Here is a 13,794-nt window from a genome sequence, read left to right on the forward strand (position 1 = left end):
CTTCCCTGGCAAGTGCGAGGGCCTGAGTCCAATCCTGGTTCTGCAAAAGCAAACAAAAAACACTTCAGCTTTGTTTTTTTAGTAGAACTGGGGATTGAACTCAGGCCCTTGCGCTTGCCAGGGAAGTGCTTATTCTACTGAGCCATCTCTTCAGCCCCTCAGCTTTGTTTTGTTGTGGAAATGTTACAGGTTGTACACAGGCTACTGAGAACTATTTCATTTTTATTTTATTTCATTTTACTTTTGGTCTTTTTGAGACAGGGTCTCACTCTGCAGTTCAGGCTGACCATAAGCTCACTTTATAACCCAGGTTGGCCTCAAACTCACAATGATCTCCTGCCCCCGGCTCCCAAAACTAAGTGTGGGTTACGATGCCTTCTTCCTGGGACGACCCCACGTAAATGAGGAATAGTGGTCCAGCCGGTACCGGCTCCGGGCAAGTCCCTGGGACTGAGGTGGGGGCTGGAGCTCTGCCCTTGAGGGCAGGTTCTGATGGCAGTGGAGGCTCTGTTCTGATGAGGGCAAGCTCCTGCCTCTAGCAGTGTTTCCTCTCAGGTTTGAGACTTTTGGCGGCAAAAATTGGGGGACTTCTTCATAGCATCTCTTGAATTCATTTTCCTTGTTTTATTATTTCATTATTTGTTTTCTTTTTTGGGGTGCTTGTAGGGGGAGCCTTAATGAGCTCAAAGCCCAGGCTGTTACACACTGAGCACATCTGGGGCGGGCTTGTCTTCCGAGGCCCAGTGCGCTGTGCTTGGTCCGCAGGGCAGAGCGCATCAACCCAGCCTGGGTCGCGCTGCACACGTCGCGGGGGCACGAGAGTCCGGCACACAAGCTCTTCATGCGTGCGACAGGTAAGGGAGCGGGAGGGAGGCTCTCGTTTGAGTTTTAATCATTCTGAACATACCACAAGAAAGTACTATTAGAAAAAGCACCCTTTTCTCTCCCTTCCTTCTTTCCTTTTTTGCAGTGCTTGGAACCCAGGGCCCCGTGTGTGCTAGGCAGGTGCTCAGCCACTCAGCCTTTTACACTTTTTTGTCTTGACACCGGATCTTACAAAGTTGCCCAAAGCTCAACCCTGTGGTTCTCCTGAGCAGCCTCCTGAGCAGCTGGGGTCACAGGCGCATGCCAGTGGGCATGGATTTTTTTTTGCGTGGCTTTAGTTCTGGGAGTCAAACTCTTGACCCTGTGCTTGCCAGACAGGCGCTGTACCACAGCTGCATCCTGGCCCTATCATTGTTCTTAATGACTTCAAAAAGCATGTAACTGTGTCAGGTGTGGTGGTGCATGCCGGTAATCTCAGCACTCTGGGAAACTGAGGCAGGAGGATTGTAAATTCAAGCCCAGCTTGGACAGTTTAGTAACTTAGGTGAGACCCTGTCTCAGCGTAAATAAAAAAGGGGTGGTGTGCAGCTGGAGCGGAGGCTCCCGTGCAGCCCCAGTGTCGCCAGAGGGGGCGACATGGAGCTGCACAGGTGGCCAGGTAGGTAATGTGCCCAAGGCAAGCACAGGCTGAGAGAGTACTGGTTCTGGGAACTTGACCTTTATCCTCTCAATTCTTTGAACATCCACAGGCGAGAAGGATTTGTTTTGGGGGAGGGGGGCTGGCTCAGGATGCCTTAAGGGCAGGTCTGGTAAGGCATGAGGATCTGGGGATCGAACCACAGAATCCTGAGCCTGATTGCTTTGCTTAAGCAGGCACTTAAACATCTGAGCCAATGGGCAGGCCCTCAAGCAAGAAATAGTGTTCCTGTCCTTAACATGAGCTGGGGAAACCGAGGCATGGGTGTGCAGGCTCACAGCTTGGCTGAGATCGGAGGCCCTCGTGGCTTGGGTGTTCACTTTCATGGCCTCCCTCGTGGCACTTGTGGCACACTGGCTGCCCACAGAGGGACCCACCTGGCAGCGTCACCTGAGCTGCTCTAGGAGCAGGAACATGGTTAGCTTTGATTCTCTCCGAAGCTCTGCAAGTGAGAGGCTTTGGTGCTGTGTCTTCCTACAGCTGGGGGACGCAGTGCTTGGCTTTAAGAGCCACCACTGTGCCCGGCTGTGTTCATGTTTAAGCCCGAGTTGGGGCAAAGAGGGAGCACTGCGGACGTGTGAATGAAGGCTTCAGAGTGCAGCGTGTTAAGAGAAGACTGCCTTGTAGGCTAGCACTGGAGCGAGGCGCCCGACTGAGGGGGCTCGCTGGGGCTGCGGCAGCGCGGGGCACAGGCGGGGACGCCAGGCTTGCTGTGGCTCCCAGGGACGCATGCTCAGCAGTACCTGCTTGATTTTTCAGTGTTCCTTGCTGACTTGGTGATTTACATACCTGCAGTCGTTTTGTACTGTTGTTGTTTAAAAGAAACCTCCACTAAGAAAAAGGTAAGCTGTACAGCAGTCAGACACTTGGCCTCCATAAATCTGTTTGTTGGGCAGCCCTTTTTTTTTCTCCCAACCCCCCACCTCCAGCCCTTTTTAATTTTTTTTTTTTTGAGACGGTCTGGCTGTGCAGCTCAGGCTGGCCTTGAGCTTGCCTTGTGGCCCAGGCAGGTCTGGAACTTGCAGCGATCCCCCTCCCTCAGCCTCCCGAGTGTTGGTATTACATGTATGGGCCACCATGCCCCGTTTGTAGGTTTTTATTTTTTTTTTTGGCGGAACCGGGGATTGAACTCAGATCCTTAGGCTTGCCAGGGAAGTGCTTATTCCACTGAGCCATCTCCCCAGCCCCTTGCAGCTTGGCCTCATAGTGATCCTCCTATTTCAGCTTCCCCAGCACTGGGGTTACAGGCATACACCACCGTGCCTGGTCTCGGGGCCAGCACGGCATGCAGTACTGGGGATCAAACTCAGGTTCTTGTGCTTGCTAGGCAGGCGCTTAGACCTCTGAGCTACCTTCCCAGCCCTGTTTTTGTTTTTAAATCAGCATATTAATGGTGTACCTTAAGGAAGCCGTGCGTTGGGGGATAGATAGAATAATGAGGAGGGTTATGTCTTCTGTTAGCTCTCATGCAGAAAGCATCAACTTACCCTACACTAATGATTGTGGAAATCACAGAAACGCCACGCTGCATTCATTACTTAACGGCAGAGAGAATCACTAAGCTAACGGCATTTTGAAAAGTGGCTCTTCTCCCCTAGTCAGTCACCAGAGCTCTGTGGCCACTGGCCACGGGCTCATTTCTCTGACCTGTTGATCTGAAAGTTCTGGGTGGTCCAGGGTCTCACTACGCAGCTCGGACTCGTAGCGATCCTCCTGTTTTCAGCCTCCCCAGCGCTGGAATTACAGGCGTGCCACCACGGCCAGTCTCGGGGCAGGCTCAGTGCCCGAACCCTGCACTTGCCTAGCCAGGCACTTCGTCTGCTGAGCTACCTTGCCGGCTCTTGAAAGTTCTTTTAACAAATGCCTTGCAGTGATTTCCCTTTTCCTGAAATGTCCTGTGCCACCTCCGTGCCGACCTGAGTGTCCACATAGTTTGCTAGATGTGGGCCTTGTGGACAAAGGCACCGCATTCTTGGACGTGGGGACTGCGGCTGCTGTCTGATGACCCCCACACTCTGCTCCTGGTGACAGGCGCCCTTCCACAGTGTGTTTCTTCACAGGCTGCCAGCGCCCTCTGCATCCTGCTGTACCCAGGCCTCATTCTCATCGACCATGGACACTTTCAGTATCCTTTACTGACTGCACAGCCTGCATCCACATGGCCACGTGTGGTCGTGTGTGGTCATGTGGTCCTGTGGTCACGTGGTCCCGTCTTCCTTGTTGGATGCTTGCTCATTTAGCTGCTGCACTCCCCATGAAGGGGAGAAGTCCCCTCCTGTGACATGAAGGCGCAGCTTCCTGGCAGCAGAGTTCTTTTGTCCCTCTCAGCTTGGCTTGGGCAGTCTAAGTGGTGAGCTCTTTCTGGGGAGTTGGAAAAAGCATGCGAAGTGGTGAGGCTGTCCTGATTGTGCAGAGGCAGGCACGTCTCTGTCACTCCTGTCTGACTCCCAGGGAAAGGAAAGAAGGAAAGGAAAAGTCTTACAGGCTTTCAAGCCATGAAACAATATATCTGTAACAGGAAAAGTTGCGGAGGTTCAGGAAACCAAAGAGAAGTCTATGTGGCTTTCTCTTTTTTGATATTATAGTAAGAAACATTGAGACAAGTAGGTTTTAGAGGGTAAGCTGATAAAATCTACATACTTAGCCAGTTTGTCTTCTGATACACTGTTAGGATCTCTGTCTCTGAAAGGAAAAAAATATACTGTGATACGACTGGCTCATAGCTCTTCCTTTTGATGCTAATCTGTTTTGATTCTAGTAAAATTTAAAATTACTCTATGTGTCTTTAAAAAGAACTTGCAGGGGCCGGGGAGATGGCTCAGTGGAATAAGCACTTCCCTGGCAAGCACAAGGGCCTGAGTTCAATCCCCGGTTCCACCAAAAAAAAAAAAAGGAACTTGCAAAAGATACTGAAGTCCGTAACGGTTTCACCACGTCTTCCTCTGTTTGCTTTTCCTAAGTTAGATTTGGGGGCTGTATCGCTCATAGCGTCATGTCTGTCCAGTATGCTGACATCAAGAACAATGTTATTTGCCAGGTTTTTAAAACTAGCTATTCTGTGATACGACGTTAGTACAGGAAACGGTGAGAACGTTACTGCGTGGGTTAAGGACCTGGCAAGGTAGGTCAGGAAACGCCACCATCAGCCTCTAAACGACTGTGTGCTACTGTGCCCTCCCAGTTCTCCACTCCTGTCACGTTCTGAACAGGGCTGACCCCACAGCCTAGGAGGAGAGTCTGCTCGGTGCAGTCTGGTGCATGTGGTCCCTGCTCAGTGGCTCCAAGGCGAGGGGCTCAGGGCAGGGCCTGGGCGAAGCTGGCTCACAGCCAGGAGGCGGAGAGAGGGAGGAGCCAGGGAGGGAGCTTTCTTCCAGTCCACACCCCTAAAGGCCCTCTGGTGACCAGGCCTCACCTCGGAAGCCAGCGGGAGAGCCCGGAACACATGGGCTCTGGAGGGAAGCTGAGGCCATGCCCCAGCACACTGCTAATCTCCTGTAGGTCCCGGCCATCCGAAGGGAAAACACGGCAGGCATTCTCCCTTTGGGTGTTCTGGGCTCAACTCTGTTTTGAGAGAGAGAGAGAGAGAGAGAGAGAGAGAGAGAGAGAGAGAGAGAGACAGACAGACAGAGAGACAGAGAGAGAGAGACTGACTCAGTGTATTTCAGGCTGACCTTGGGCTCACAGTGACCCCCCATCTCGTCTGTAATGCCCAGATGGGCTCAGCCGTTGTGAGGCTTATGATGTCGCCAAGTGGGGTTGTGTTTCGGTCTCATTCTTTATAGGATTCCATTGCACGAGTAGGTGAACTTCTGTTAGTGAGCGGCGTCTGGGTTGTATCTAGAATCTGCATGAATACTTTTTGGTGGTACTAGGAACTAACCCTGAGGTATAGGTGTGCCTGGCAGATGTCTGATGCAGAGCTATGTCCTCGTCGTTTTAGTTTTGAGAAGGGTCGCCCTAAGTTGAGCAGGCCAGCCTCCCGCTTGCGGTGCTCCTGCCTCAGCCTCCTGAGGAGGTGGGATTGCGAGTGTGGCGGGCCACCGCACCCAGCATGCATCTCTGGTGGGTGGAGCTGCTCATGACAGTGTTATTGTTGACGGTTAAAGTTGTTCGCCTAACACTTCCATTACACATCACGAAGTGTACCTTGAAGCTCTGGTTGGTTCACTGCACCTCCTGTCTCTGGTGGTCGTGTCTCAGCAGTCATGTGCTCGTGAGGTCCAGTGTCTCTGTCGCCCTGACTCCCCTATAAAGGAGCTGTGGTGCCTGCTGTTGGTGCATCCTCCCTGCCACTGGAGCACTGCCTGCTCCTGCAGATCATGGGCGCTGTCCTGACCACAGGGTGTCTAACGGCAGTGCAGCTGTCGCTGCGCCTCCCTGGCCTCTGCACCTCAGGGGCCCTTCAGCAGCGGCCTTGCTGCCCTGAGCAGCCCAGGGCTCAGCTGCGCCTTACCGTGCAAGCGCCTCACGGTCTGTGTCAGTGTAAGGACCCTGGTGTTCTCCTTAACGCAGACACACATACAACGCCGTGAGCCTTGGCTTCGCACTGTGGGGTGTCCTGGGGGTATCTTCTGACCGGGACCTGCTAGGCTCCCTGGCCTTTTGTTTAGCTCTAAATTACAAACAGATGGAACTCTACCATTCCTTGCCATTCTTTTGCTTTTTACTTGGCAAGTGCTTTCAGAAAGGCCTCAAAGGAAAGGGGTGAGTGGCCTTTAATCAGAATTGAGCATTTTACCTGCAGGAACACACTGGGTGTGCTTCCATGGGGGAAGTGACTTTCACTCCCTCTGCTGAGGCCTTGGAAAGGTGCTGGCCATATGTGGTGGCAAGGGGGTGGCTCAGGCCGCGTTCTCCTACATCCCGTAGCCGAGAGGCACAGCCGTCCACATGCGCCGATCCGATCCCCCCCCCCCCCAAAGGCTGCTTCCAGGAGCGTGGGGGCCAGCGCCTTTGCGCTGTCACCCGCTCTCTGGGCCTGGCCCTGTGGCCTTTCTCTCATGGCACCTTTAGTCCTGCAGAAATGGCACGAGGTGAGGGTCATCAAGGTGGTGAAGCCAGCTCCCGCTCAGCTGACTCCACTGGGATGTGCTGAGGGCAAGGACAGTGCATGTGGCGCTGTCCCGAGCTCCCCGCGGCCCAGGCCACAGCCTCATGACTCAGGCCCCTTCCTTTTGCCCAGGCTCGGCTTGCTGGTGAAGCTCGCGTGCACCGTGGCGGCATCCTTCACTGTCTGCTGGCTGCCGTTCTCCACCGAGAGGGAGCAGGCCCTGCAGGTCCTGAGACGCCTCTTCCCCGTGGACCGAGGGTTATTCGAGGCACGTGGAGCCCCGCCACCAGCACTTCACATGGAGACACTGGGCAGAGGCGCCAGCCGCAGGCCCTGTGTCTCCAAACCCCAAACGGAACATGTTGTAGTTGGCGGAGAAGGGGCCCTGGGAAGTGTAGCAAGGGAGTGGCGGCTGTGCTGCTAACAGCTCAGTTTCTGGTTTAGATGTTCTTTCCAGTCTTAGGAAAGTATTTGTTAAACTAATAATCACGTTTGCTTCAGAAAGATATCAGCATGCCTTCCAAGATACATAACCCTCAGCACAGTAATGTTTAATGAGAACCTTTCATTTCATTTAATGCTAGTTTAATCACTCTTGTTAAACTTTTATTACATGAATAATTTGATCATTTAGATTTAGTAATTAAATTAAACAAACCATTTTTCGGAAACAAAAAGACCTTTTAATAAAGTTAGATAGGACAACATATTTGTAGATAATTTGCTTTTGAATAACATTTCTTTTTAAGGAGAGTTTAAAGAGCCGCATAGCTTCCCAATTGTGATCACACACGTGCCTGGCATCTCAGAGGCTCTCCAGGTTGGGGCCAGCATTTGAAAGGCAGCGGGGAGGAGCAGATGGGGGCCGCCGTGGCGGGGGCTCTGGTCTCCCCGGGGCCGCACGCTTCAGCCCCGCCCCTTCACTGTGGGAGAGCAGCCCTGCACGTGGCGGCACTGGACCTGATGACCGAGGTGGACACGTAGACAGGTGTATGAGCAAGAGAGCTGGAGTTGCTGTGTGTGCGCGCGCAGGGGCTCACTGTGCAGCTTGGACCCCTAGTGATCCTCCCATTTCCACCCTCCCCAGTGCTGGGCATACAGGCATGCAGCACCATGCCCAGCCGCTCTTGCTGGCTCAGTGTACCCAGGGGGGGGGGCTCTCATGACATGCAGTGCCAGAGATTGAACCCTGGCCCCTGAGCTTACCTAGGCAAGTGCTTCGTCTGCTGAGCTGCCTCACTAGCCCTACTCATTTAATTTTTAAAGGGGTCCTAGCACAACTGCTGAGGTATTTACTTACTTGGTACCGGGAACTGAACTCGGGACTTTGCACTTGCCAGGCAGATACTGCGCTGCTGAGCTATCTCTCCAGCCTGCTGAGGTTTTTAAACATCTTGATTTATAAGCAGTTAGCTCTTGTCCTCACTGGTACCCAGTGGGTGACTCTGAATAAATAACAACTTCAGGTATTAATGAGAAAGGTCCGATGTAACCAGTATTGTACCAAATAGGGGTAAAAGAGTTCTTAGATGCCAGCCCTGCCCCCAGGGCATGCAGAGATGGTGACTGAGCCATGGTGGCTGCACCCGTAATCCCAGTGCTTGGGAGGCTGAAAAGTAGAATCACTATGAGTCCAATCTGTGTAGTGAAACCCTGTAGACCCTGTACTAAGTACATTAAAAAAAAAAAAAAGATTTCTTGAAGATTTCCAAAGGATTAACTTCGGTCTTTAGAGATAGTGTGCTGCTCTGGGACAAATGCTAGTGTCTCTCGGGGACATCTGGGTGCAGCCAGCTGATGAATGCGGAGTGCTGGGGTGTGGGGGCACGTGTGCACCGCTGTCAGCAGGGTCAGCTGGCCTGTGCACGTGTCCCGTGCCGCAGGAGCTGGAGAGCAAGGCTGCGCACATCATGGGCTTTCATATTTCTTTACTTGTAACAAAATGTAAACCCAGATCTCTTTTAAGGATAAAGTAGCCAACGTCTGGTGCAGCCTCAGTGTTTTTGTGAAGATGAAGGACCTGCTGCCGCGTGACACCCAGATACTGGTCAGGTACTGCATGCTCGGCTCCCGCGGCATCAGGCGCTGTCTGCAGCCGGCTGCCGGGGGAGGGGTGTCCCGCCCCAGCCAGGCTCCTCTGGGACCCACCCGGGGAAACTGGAAGCCCTTCCCGGGCTGGTTTCCTCTGCACAGTGCGGTCACCTAGTGTACAGGGTCAGCCAGAAGAGCAGAACAAGCTGCGGGCGGCTGGGTGGGGCGAGCACACGGGTGTGAGAGCGTATGGCTGTCCCCAGAATTGGCCCGGGCACTGTGGGTGTGGGGCAGGCCGGGGCGGGCGTGCATGAGGCTGACTGACTCGCTGTCCCCTCACTTGCACAGCAGTCTTTCCCGCCGAGAGGCGGAAAGTGACAGAACCGAAAGGGCCAGACTCTGGGCCTCAGCCTGCCCGACGCTCTCCTCCCTCGGGCAAGCCCATGTGGCTCTTCCTTCAGTGGTCTCCGTGGGCTTGAGAGCAGGACGGCTTCTCTTCAGATCTGGCCGGTTTCTTATTCTGAGTGTTTGATAATGGACCTCCAGCTATATTTTTTGTAATTTTTTATTCATGGTGCAAATATACAATAGGTAGAACTGAATGTTAAATGCTTTGTTCTTCATAAGATCGTGTGTAAAAGTATACATGTATTTCAGCATATATATTTATCTTACATGTTATTTGGACTTTAAATCAGTAAAACTTTTAATTTGAAATGGAGTTAAATTGATCTTTAAATGCTATTTTTAAATTTTAAAAAATTGCTTTAGCTGGATTTATACCTCTGCAAAGGAGACAGACTTTCTTTTTGTCATTTTCTAGCTTTTGCGTTACCTTCTTGAGCTTGCTTCCTGTGTGCACGAAGTTAACGCTCCACCCCTCTCCCCAAGGATTCAGATTCGCCTTGGTAAGCTGCTCGTACTGACTTGGTTCTTTCTGTGGCTGAGCCAGTCCCTGCTCCAGCGAGTCCCCTGGGCCCTGGCTGCAGTGTGGGTGGCCAGCCCTGCAGGTGCCTGGAGCAGCCCGAGTGGGCGCGCAGAGCCCTGCACTTGTGCGCCATCGCACCTAAGATGCTGTCGCCAGGTGCCGTGGTCTCTAAAGCGACCACAGGGTCCTTAGGCTGGGAGAGGTGGCGCTGCAGGTGATGCCCTGAGTGGCCCCAGGCCAGAGGTGAATCCCCTGGGCACCCGAGTGTCCCCGGGCCTGGGGTTTCTGGTTCCAGTGCTCCCTGCTGGTCCAGGAGGCCTGGAGAGGACACGGTGAAGCCGCTGTGTGCCTGAGATGGTGCAGAGGCGCTTTAGACCTACAGTCCAAGAGGGGCAGAGCCTCCTAGGCCTGTGCGTGACAGGCATGGGGGCCCCAGGCCGACCTGGGGCAGGGGCAGGCTGCACAGACTTGTGCAAGTGCATGCAGTGACTGCTTCAAGCCCTACATTGCAGATGGCTTTATAAAACGTAATATAATTTATTGCAGGGAACATTTTTAAATGCACCGCAGTAGATTTATTGTGCTACTTTTAGGTTTTGATGTTTGTCCTTCCTGCTTTTTAAGTTGCCATTGGGAGGATGAAGGTATGATCCTTGTATCTGAGATATTCATTGAGTTTCTATTAATGACAGAATCTTGAAGCCAGGCGTGGTGGTGCATGCATGTATTCCCCACTCTGGAAGGCTGAGGCAGGACGATCTCCAGCCCCGTAGGCCAGTTTAGACCCCAGCGATCAAACCTTGCTACATATTAACAAGTAAAAAAGGGCCAGGTAAATAGTTCAGTGCAAAAGGGTTAGGTTCAACCTCCAGAACTGTAACAAGTGCAAATTGATTTTAAAATGGGAAGTATTATGCACATTATGTTTATATTCCATTGTGAAGAGCTAAAATAAGTGGGCAGATTTCACGGGGGAGTGACTCTTCTCTAGACCCGCGATAAAGCTGACCTCGCTCCCTTTCACTGCTTCCAGGTCGCCTGTGCACTGTCCTTCTTCTTGTTTTCTTTCCAAGTACATGAAAAGTCCATTCTCTTGGTAGCCCTGTGAGTATAAGTGTGTGCAGTGTGCACTGTTGTGTGTGTGTCACTACATGCATTTCGGGGGGACTGGGTCTCGTCGAGCTGTGGAGCCCAGGCTGGCCTCAAACTCGCGGCAGCTCTCCTGCCGCAGCCACCGTAGCGCCGGGGTTACAGGTGCACACCATCATACCCAGCCTTATAAGTAACTTTATAATTTAATTAGTGTAATGCAAAATACAGCCATAGAATTTCCTGCATACAGTTATTTTTTACTTTGCAAGTACGTTTTAAGCAAAGCTGGTAGTGTTCCCAACACGCTTCCTTCTTCCTTGTTTCTCTGGATGTTGCTCTGCGCCCGGGGCTGGTGCCACGCCTTTGGACTCCCAGTCCCGGGCTCTTCCCCCGGCCTGTCATCTGTCCTTTCCTCCACGTGGCTGCTCTGTGGGTCTGTGCGTTCTCTTCGGCCTGCAGGATTTTGGGCCTGCTTTGGGGACACCCACGTCCTGTGCTGCTCCCGGGCTCCCTGCGGCCAGCGTCAGTCTGCGGGACTGCGGGGTGCAGGGAGAATGCAGATGGCCTCTCCGCAGCCTCGTCCCCCTTTCACCGTGCTTTCCTGCAGCAGCTTGCGTGCTGGGGAGGGTCTGTCCATGCAGCCTCGCGGTTCCCAGGGAGTGCGGATGCCTTCTCTGGGACTTGGCTTGCACAGTTCCAGGACAGTGAGTCACGAGCCAGGCAGGGTGGCACTCACCAGTCTGGCAGCCACTTGGGAGCCACGGCGGGGTCACACAGATCAGTGTCCAGCTAGCTCCTTTCCGGCTTCTGGGATGATGTGCTACCCAGGCTTCCTGCTACCTGGCGTTGAAGCTGAATTCACCGTTCTCTATTTCAGGCCTGTCTGCCTCGTCCTACATGAAATTCCTTTCATGGCCACGTGGTTCCTCCTTGTGTCGACTTTCAGGTGAGTGGCCCTTGTCCCTGCTTGTGGCCTGAGTGGCACCCCTCCCATCACTGCCTCTCTGTCCCTAGCCTGCTGCCACTGCTGCTCCGGGACGGACTCCTGATGCCCTGGGCTGCCACAGCCGTGGCCTTCTGCACTGCGAGTACCACCTGCTTCCCACTGTGGGCTGAGGCATCGGAGGAAGAGGCGCTGCGGCTGGGGCCCTTTTGCAAGGCAGCCAGGAGGTGTGTGCCCCAGCGGAGACTGGTGCTACTTCCCTGCATGCTCAGGGGATTGGTAAGCTGTGTGGGACCTGGAGACCTGGGGACATGGGAGGCAAGGCCAGGTGGGAAGGTACCCGCAGAGCCACAGATGGGGAGGAGCATGACGGGAGCACCTGATAGGCGCACCCGTGTGGCCGAGGCCCTGTGGCTCCAGCTGGTGTGGCTTCCTGGTGAGTGGGTAAGGGCATGAGTTGGGACCCATCAGCCCCATGCTTACTAAACCCAGGACGAATGGAAGGCATCACCTCAGAGCTGTGGCGCCCCAATTCTGCCCCATCTTGGTGATCCCCATCCTTGGAGGTCCCGATCTGGGCTGTCTGATCTCTGGTCGCCACCGGACGGAGGTGGCTTGGGGTTACCAACTATCGGAGCACGTGCCTCCTCCCTGCGTGGACATGACCACAGGCCCGAGCAGGCCGGTCACAGTGAATGGACCTGCACCGACCATGGTGACCCTGGCACCCACTGTGGAGAGCTCCAGCATGAGGACCCATCCCGTCCCATGTGCCCATCCTTGTGCCCCCCAGCCCCTGAGCGCAGACGTCGTTCCTAGTCCATCGCCACGCCCCGCTGGGGGACACGCTGTCCACCCAGCTTCCCATGCTGTACCCATGAGAGCCAGGTCCTAGGGATGCCAGAGACTTGAACTCCAGCCAGACTCGGGTGTGAGCTGCTGCCCCCAAGGTGCACTGGAGGGGCCCTGTGAAACCGCTGGTGCACCCCAAGCCTCGCTGGTTCAGCTCTGTATCTGACAGCTACAGAGCAATGTTCATTTAAACTTTACCTTCTCTGCATCAGTAATACCTTTTCCCCTACAGTTTCTTGCTTCGGTGACCGTTATGGTCCTCCTGACCCTCATGACGGTCACCTTGGACCCTCCGAGGAAACTACCGGACTTATTTTCTGTGTTGGTGTGTTTTGTGTCCTGCTTGAACTTCCTGTTCTTCTTGGTGTATTTTAACATTATAATCATATGGGACTCCAAAAATGGGAGAACTCAGAAGAAAGTCAACTAGCTCTGTTTCAAAACAGATGGGAACCTGTACTGCATATGAATGAAACTGCCATTTTGAGAATCGTGGAGTTGCAGGAAAGAATGACGAAATGGTGTTACCGCCTGCACAAAATAAATGTATATGGAGACCTAACGAAGCTTTGCTTTTCTATGTTTTGCTGGGCCAGGGCAGATTTGTAGTTTTATTAACAGCTATTTGAGTGGTACCATAAAAGGGAAAAATGCCATTAATCCCAGTCTTTACTTAGGAAAAATGTCTTAAAAATGCAAATATTGCAAACTTAAAGTATTAAGCCCTTTGTAAACGAAATCACTAATTTTGGTGTTAGGTTGGGTTTTCTTTGCGGTCCAGTGTGAACCTGGTGGGTTTGTTTAGAAGTCGAATCTCAGGGAAGCGCATTTGTGTTCGTCATTCCAAGCTGCCTGGACGCGAGTACACCTTACTGCACACGCAGACCCAGTTTCTGTCGCACGGCACGCGGGTAAACAGCGCTCTTTCCTTTCAGGGGTGCATACTTGTTTGAATCCATCTAACAGCTGAGGTCTCCTGAATTTCACGGTCTAAATCTAGGTGAAATCTTTGGTCATGCCTGGTGACCTGCCCGCGCTTGGGGCGTCCTGGGTCGGCCCTCCCGGCCCGCCGCGGCCAGGCCCCTCCACAGCTACCTGCGGTCTGCGCTGAGGGTGTTTTGTGCCCTCCCGGGCGGGCCAGTGCCCGGCACTCTGCTGCTCTGGGCGTGGGCATGGAGGCGAGGAGCGGCGACTTGGGGTAAGTGCGCGCCGCGCCCACACCGGCACTGGCCTCAGCGAGGGCCTGCTCTTCGCCGGCCGGCCCAGGGGTCGCGCACTTGCCGCCTCTATCCGAAGCCAGCTAAAGGACGGACTTGAATGTGGGGAGAGGGCCAGCGACATGGCTCGGCGGTCTGAAGCACCCGCGAAGGCAAGCT

General features: G+C 53.6%; 1 protein-coding gene across 2 annotated transcripts in view; it reads left to right on the plus strand.

Moving 5' to 3' along the window:
- Alg6 (ALG6, alpha-1,3-glucosyltransferase) overlaps positions 1-13,648 on the plus strand; it is an 18,802-nt gene extending 5,154 nt beyond the window's left edge. Inside the window, exons 4-14 of one of the 2 annotated variants that reach the window (XM_023718332.1) lie at positions 766-854; positions 2,282-2,364; positions 3,568-3,647; positions 6,041-6,226; positions 6,705-6,840; positions 8,539-8,624; positions 9,427-9,511; positions 10,565-10,635; positions 11,501-11,569; positions 11,638-11,845; positions 12,651-13,648. In XM_023718332.1, the coding sequence (XP_023574100.1) occupies positions 766-854; positions 2,282-2,364; positions 3,568-3,647; positions 6,041-6,226; positions 6,705-6,840; positions 8,539-8,624; positions 9,427-9,511; positions 10,565-10,635; positions 11,501-11,569; positions 11,638-11,845; positions 12,651-12,848 (1,291 nt within the window). In that variant the 3' untranslated portion in view covers positions 12,849-13,648. The remainder of the gene's footprint in view (positions 1-765; positions 855-2,281; positions 2,365-3,567; positions 3,648-6,040; positions 6,227-6,704; positions 6,841-8,538; positions 8,625-9,426; positions 9,512-10,564; positions 10,636-11,500; positions 11,570-11,637; positions 11,846-12,650) is intronic. The other variant, XM_023718333.1, reaches the window with a different exon arrangement.
- Positions 13,649-13,794: the final 146 nt, after the last annotated feature.

This window comes from Octodon degus, unplaced genomic scaffold, assembly GCF_000260255.1.
Source record: "Octodon degus isolate 3935 unplaced genomic scaffold, OctDeg1.0 scaffold00057, whole genome shotgun sequence".
Classification (NCBI taxonomy): Eukaryota; Metazoa; Chordata; class Mammalia; order Rodentia; family Octodontidae; genus Octodon; species Octodon degus.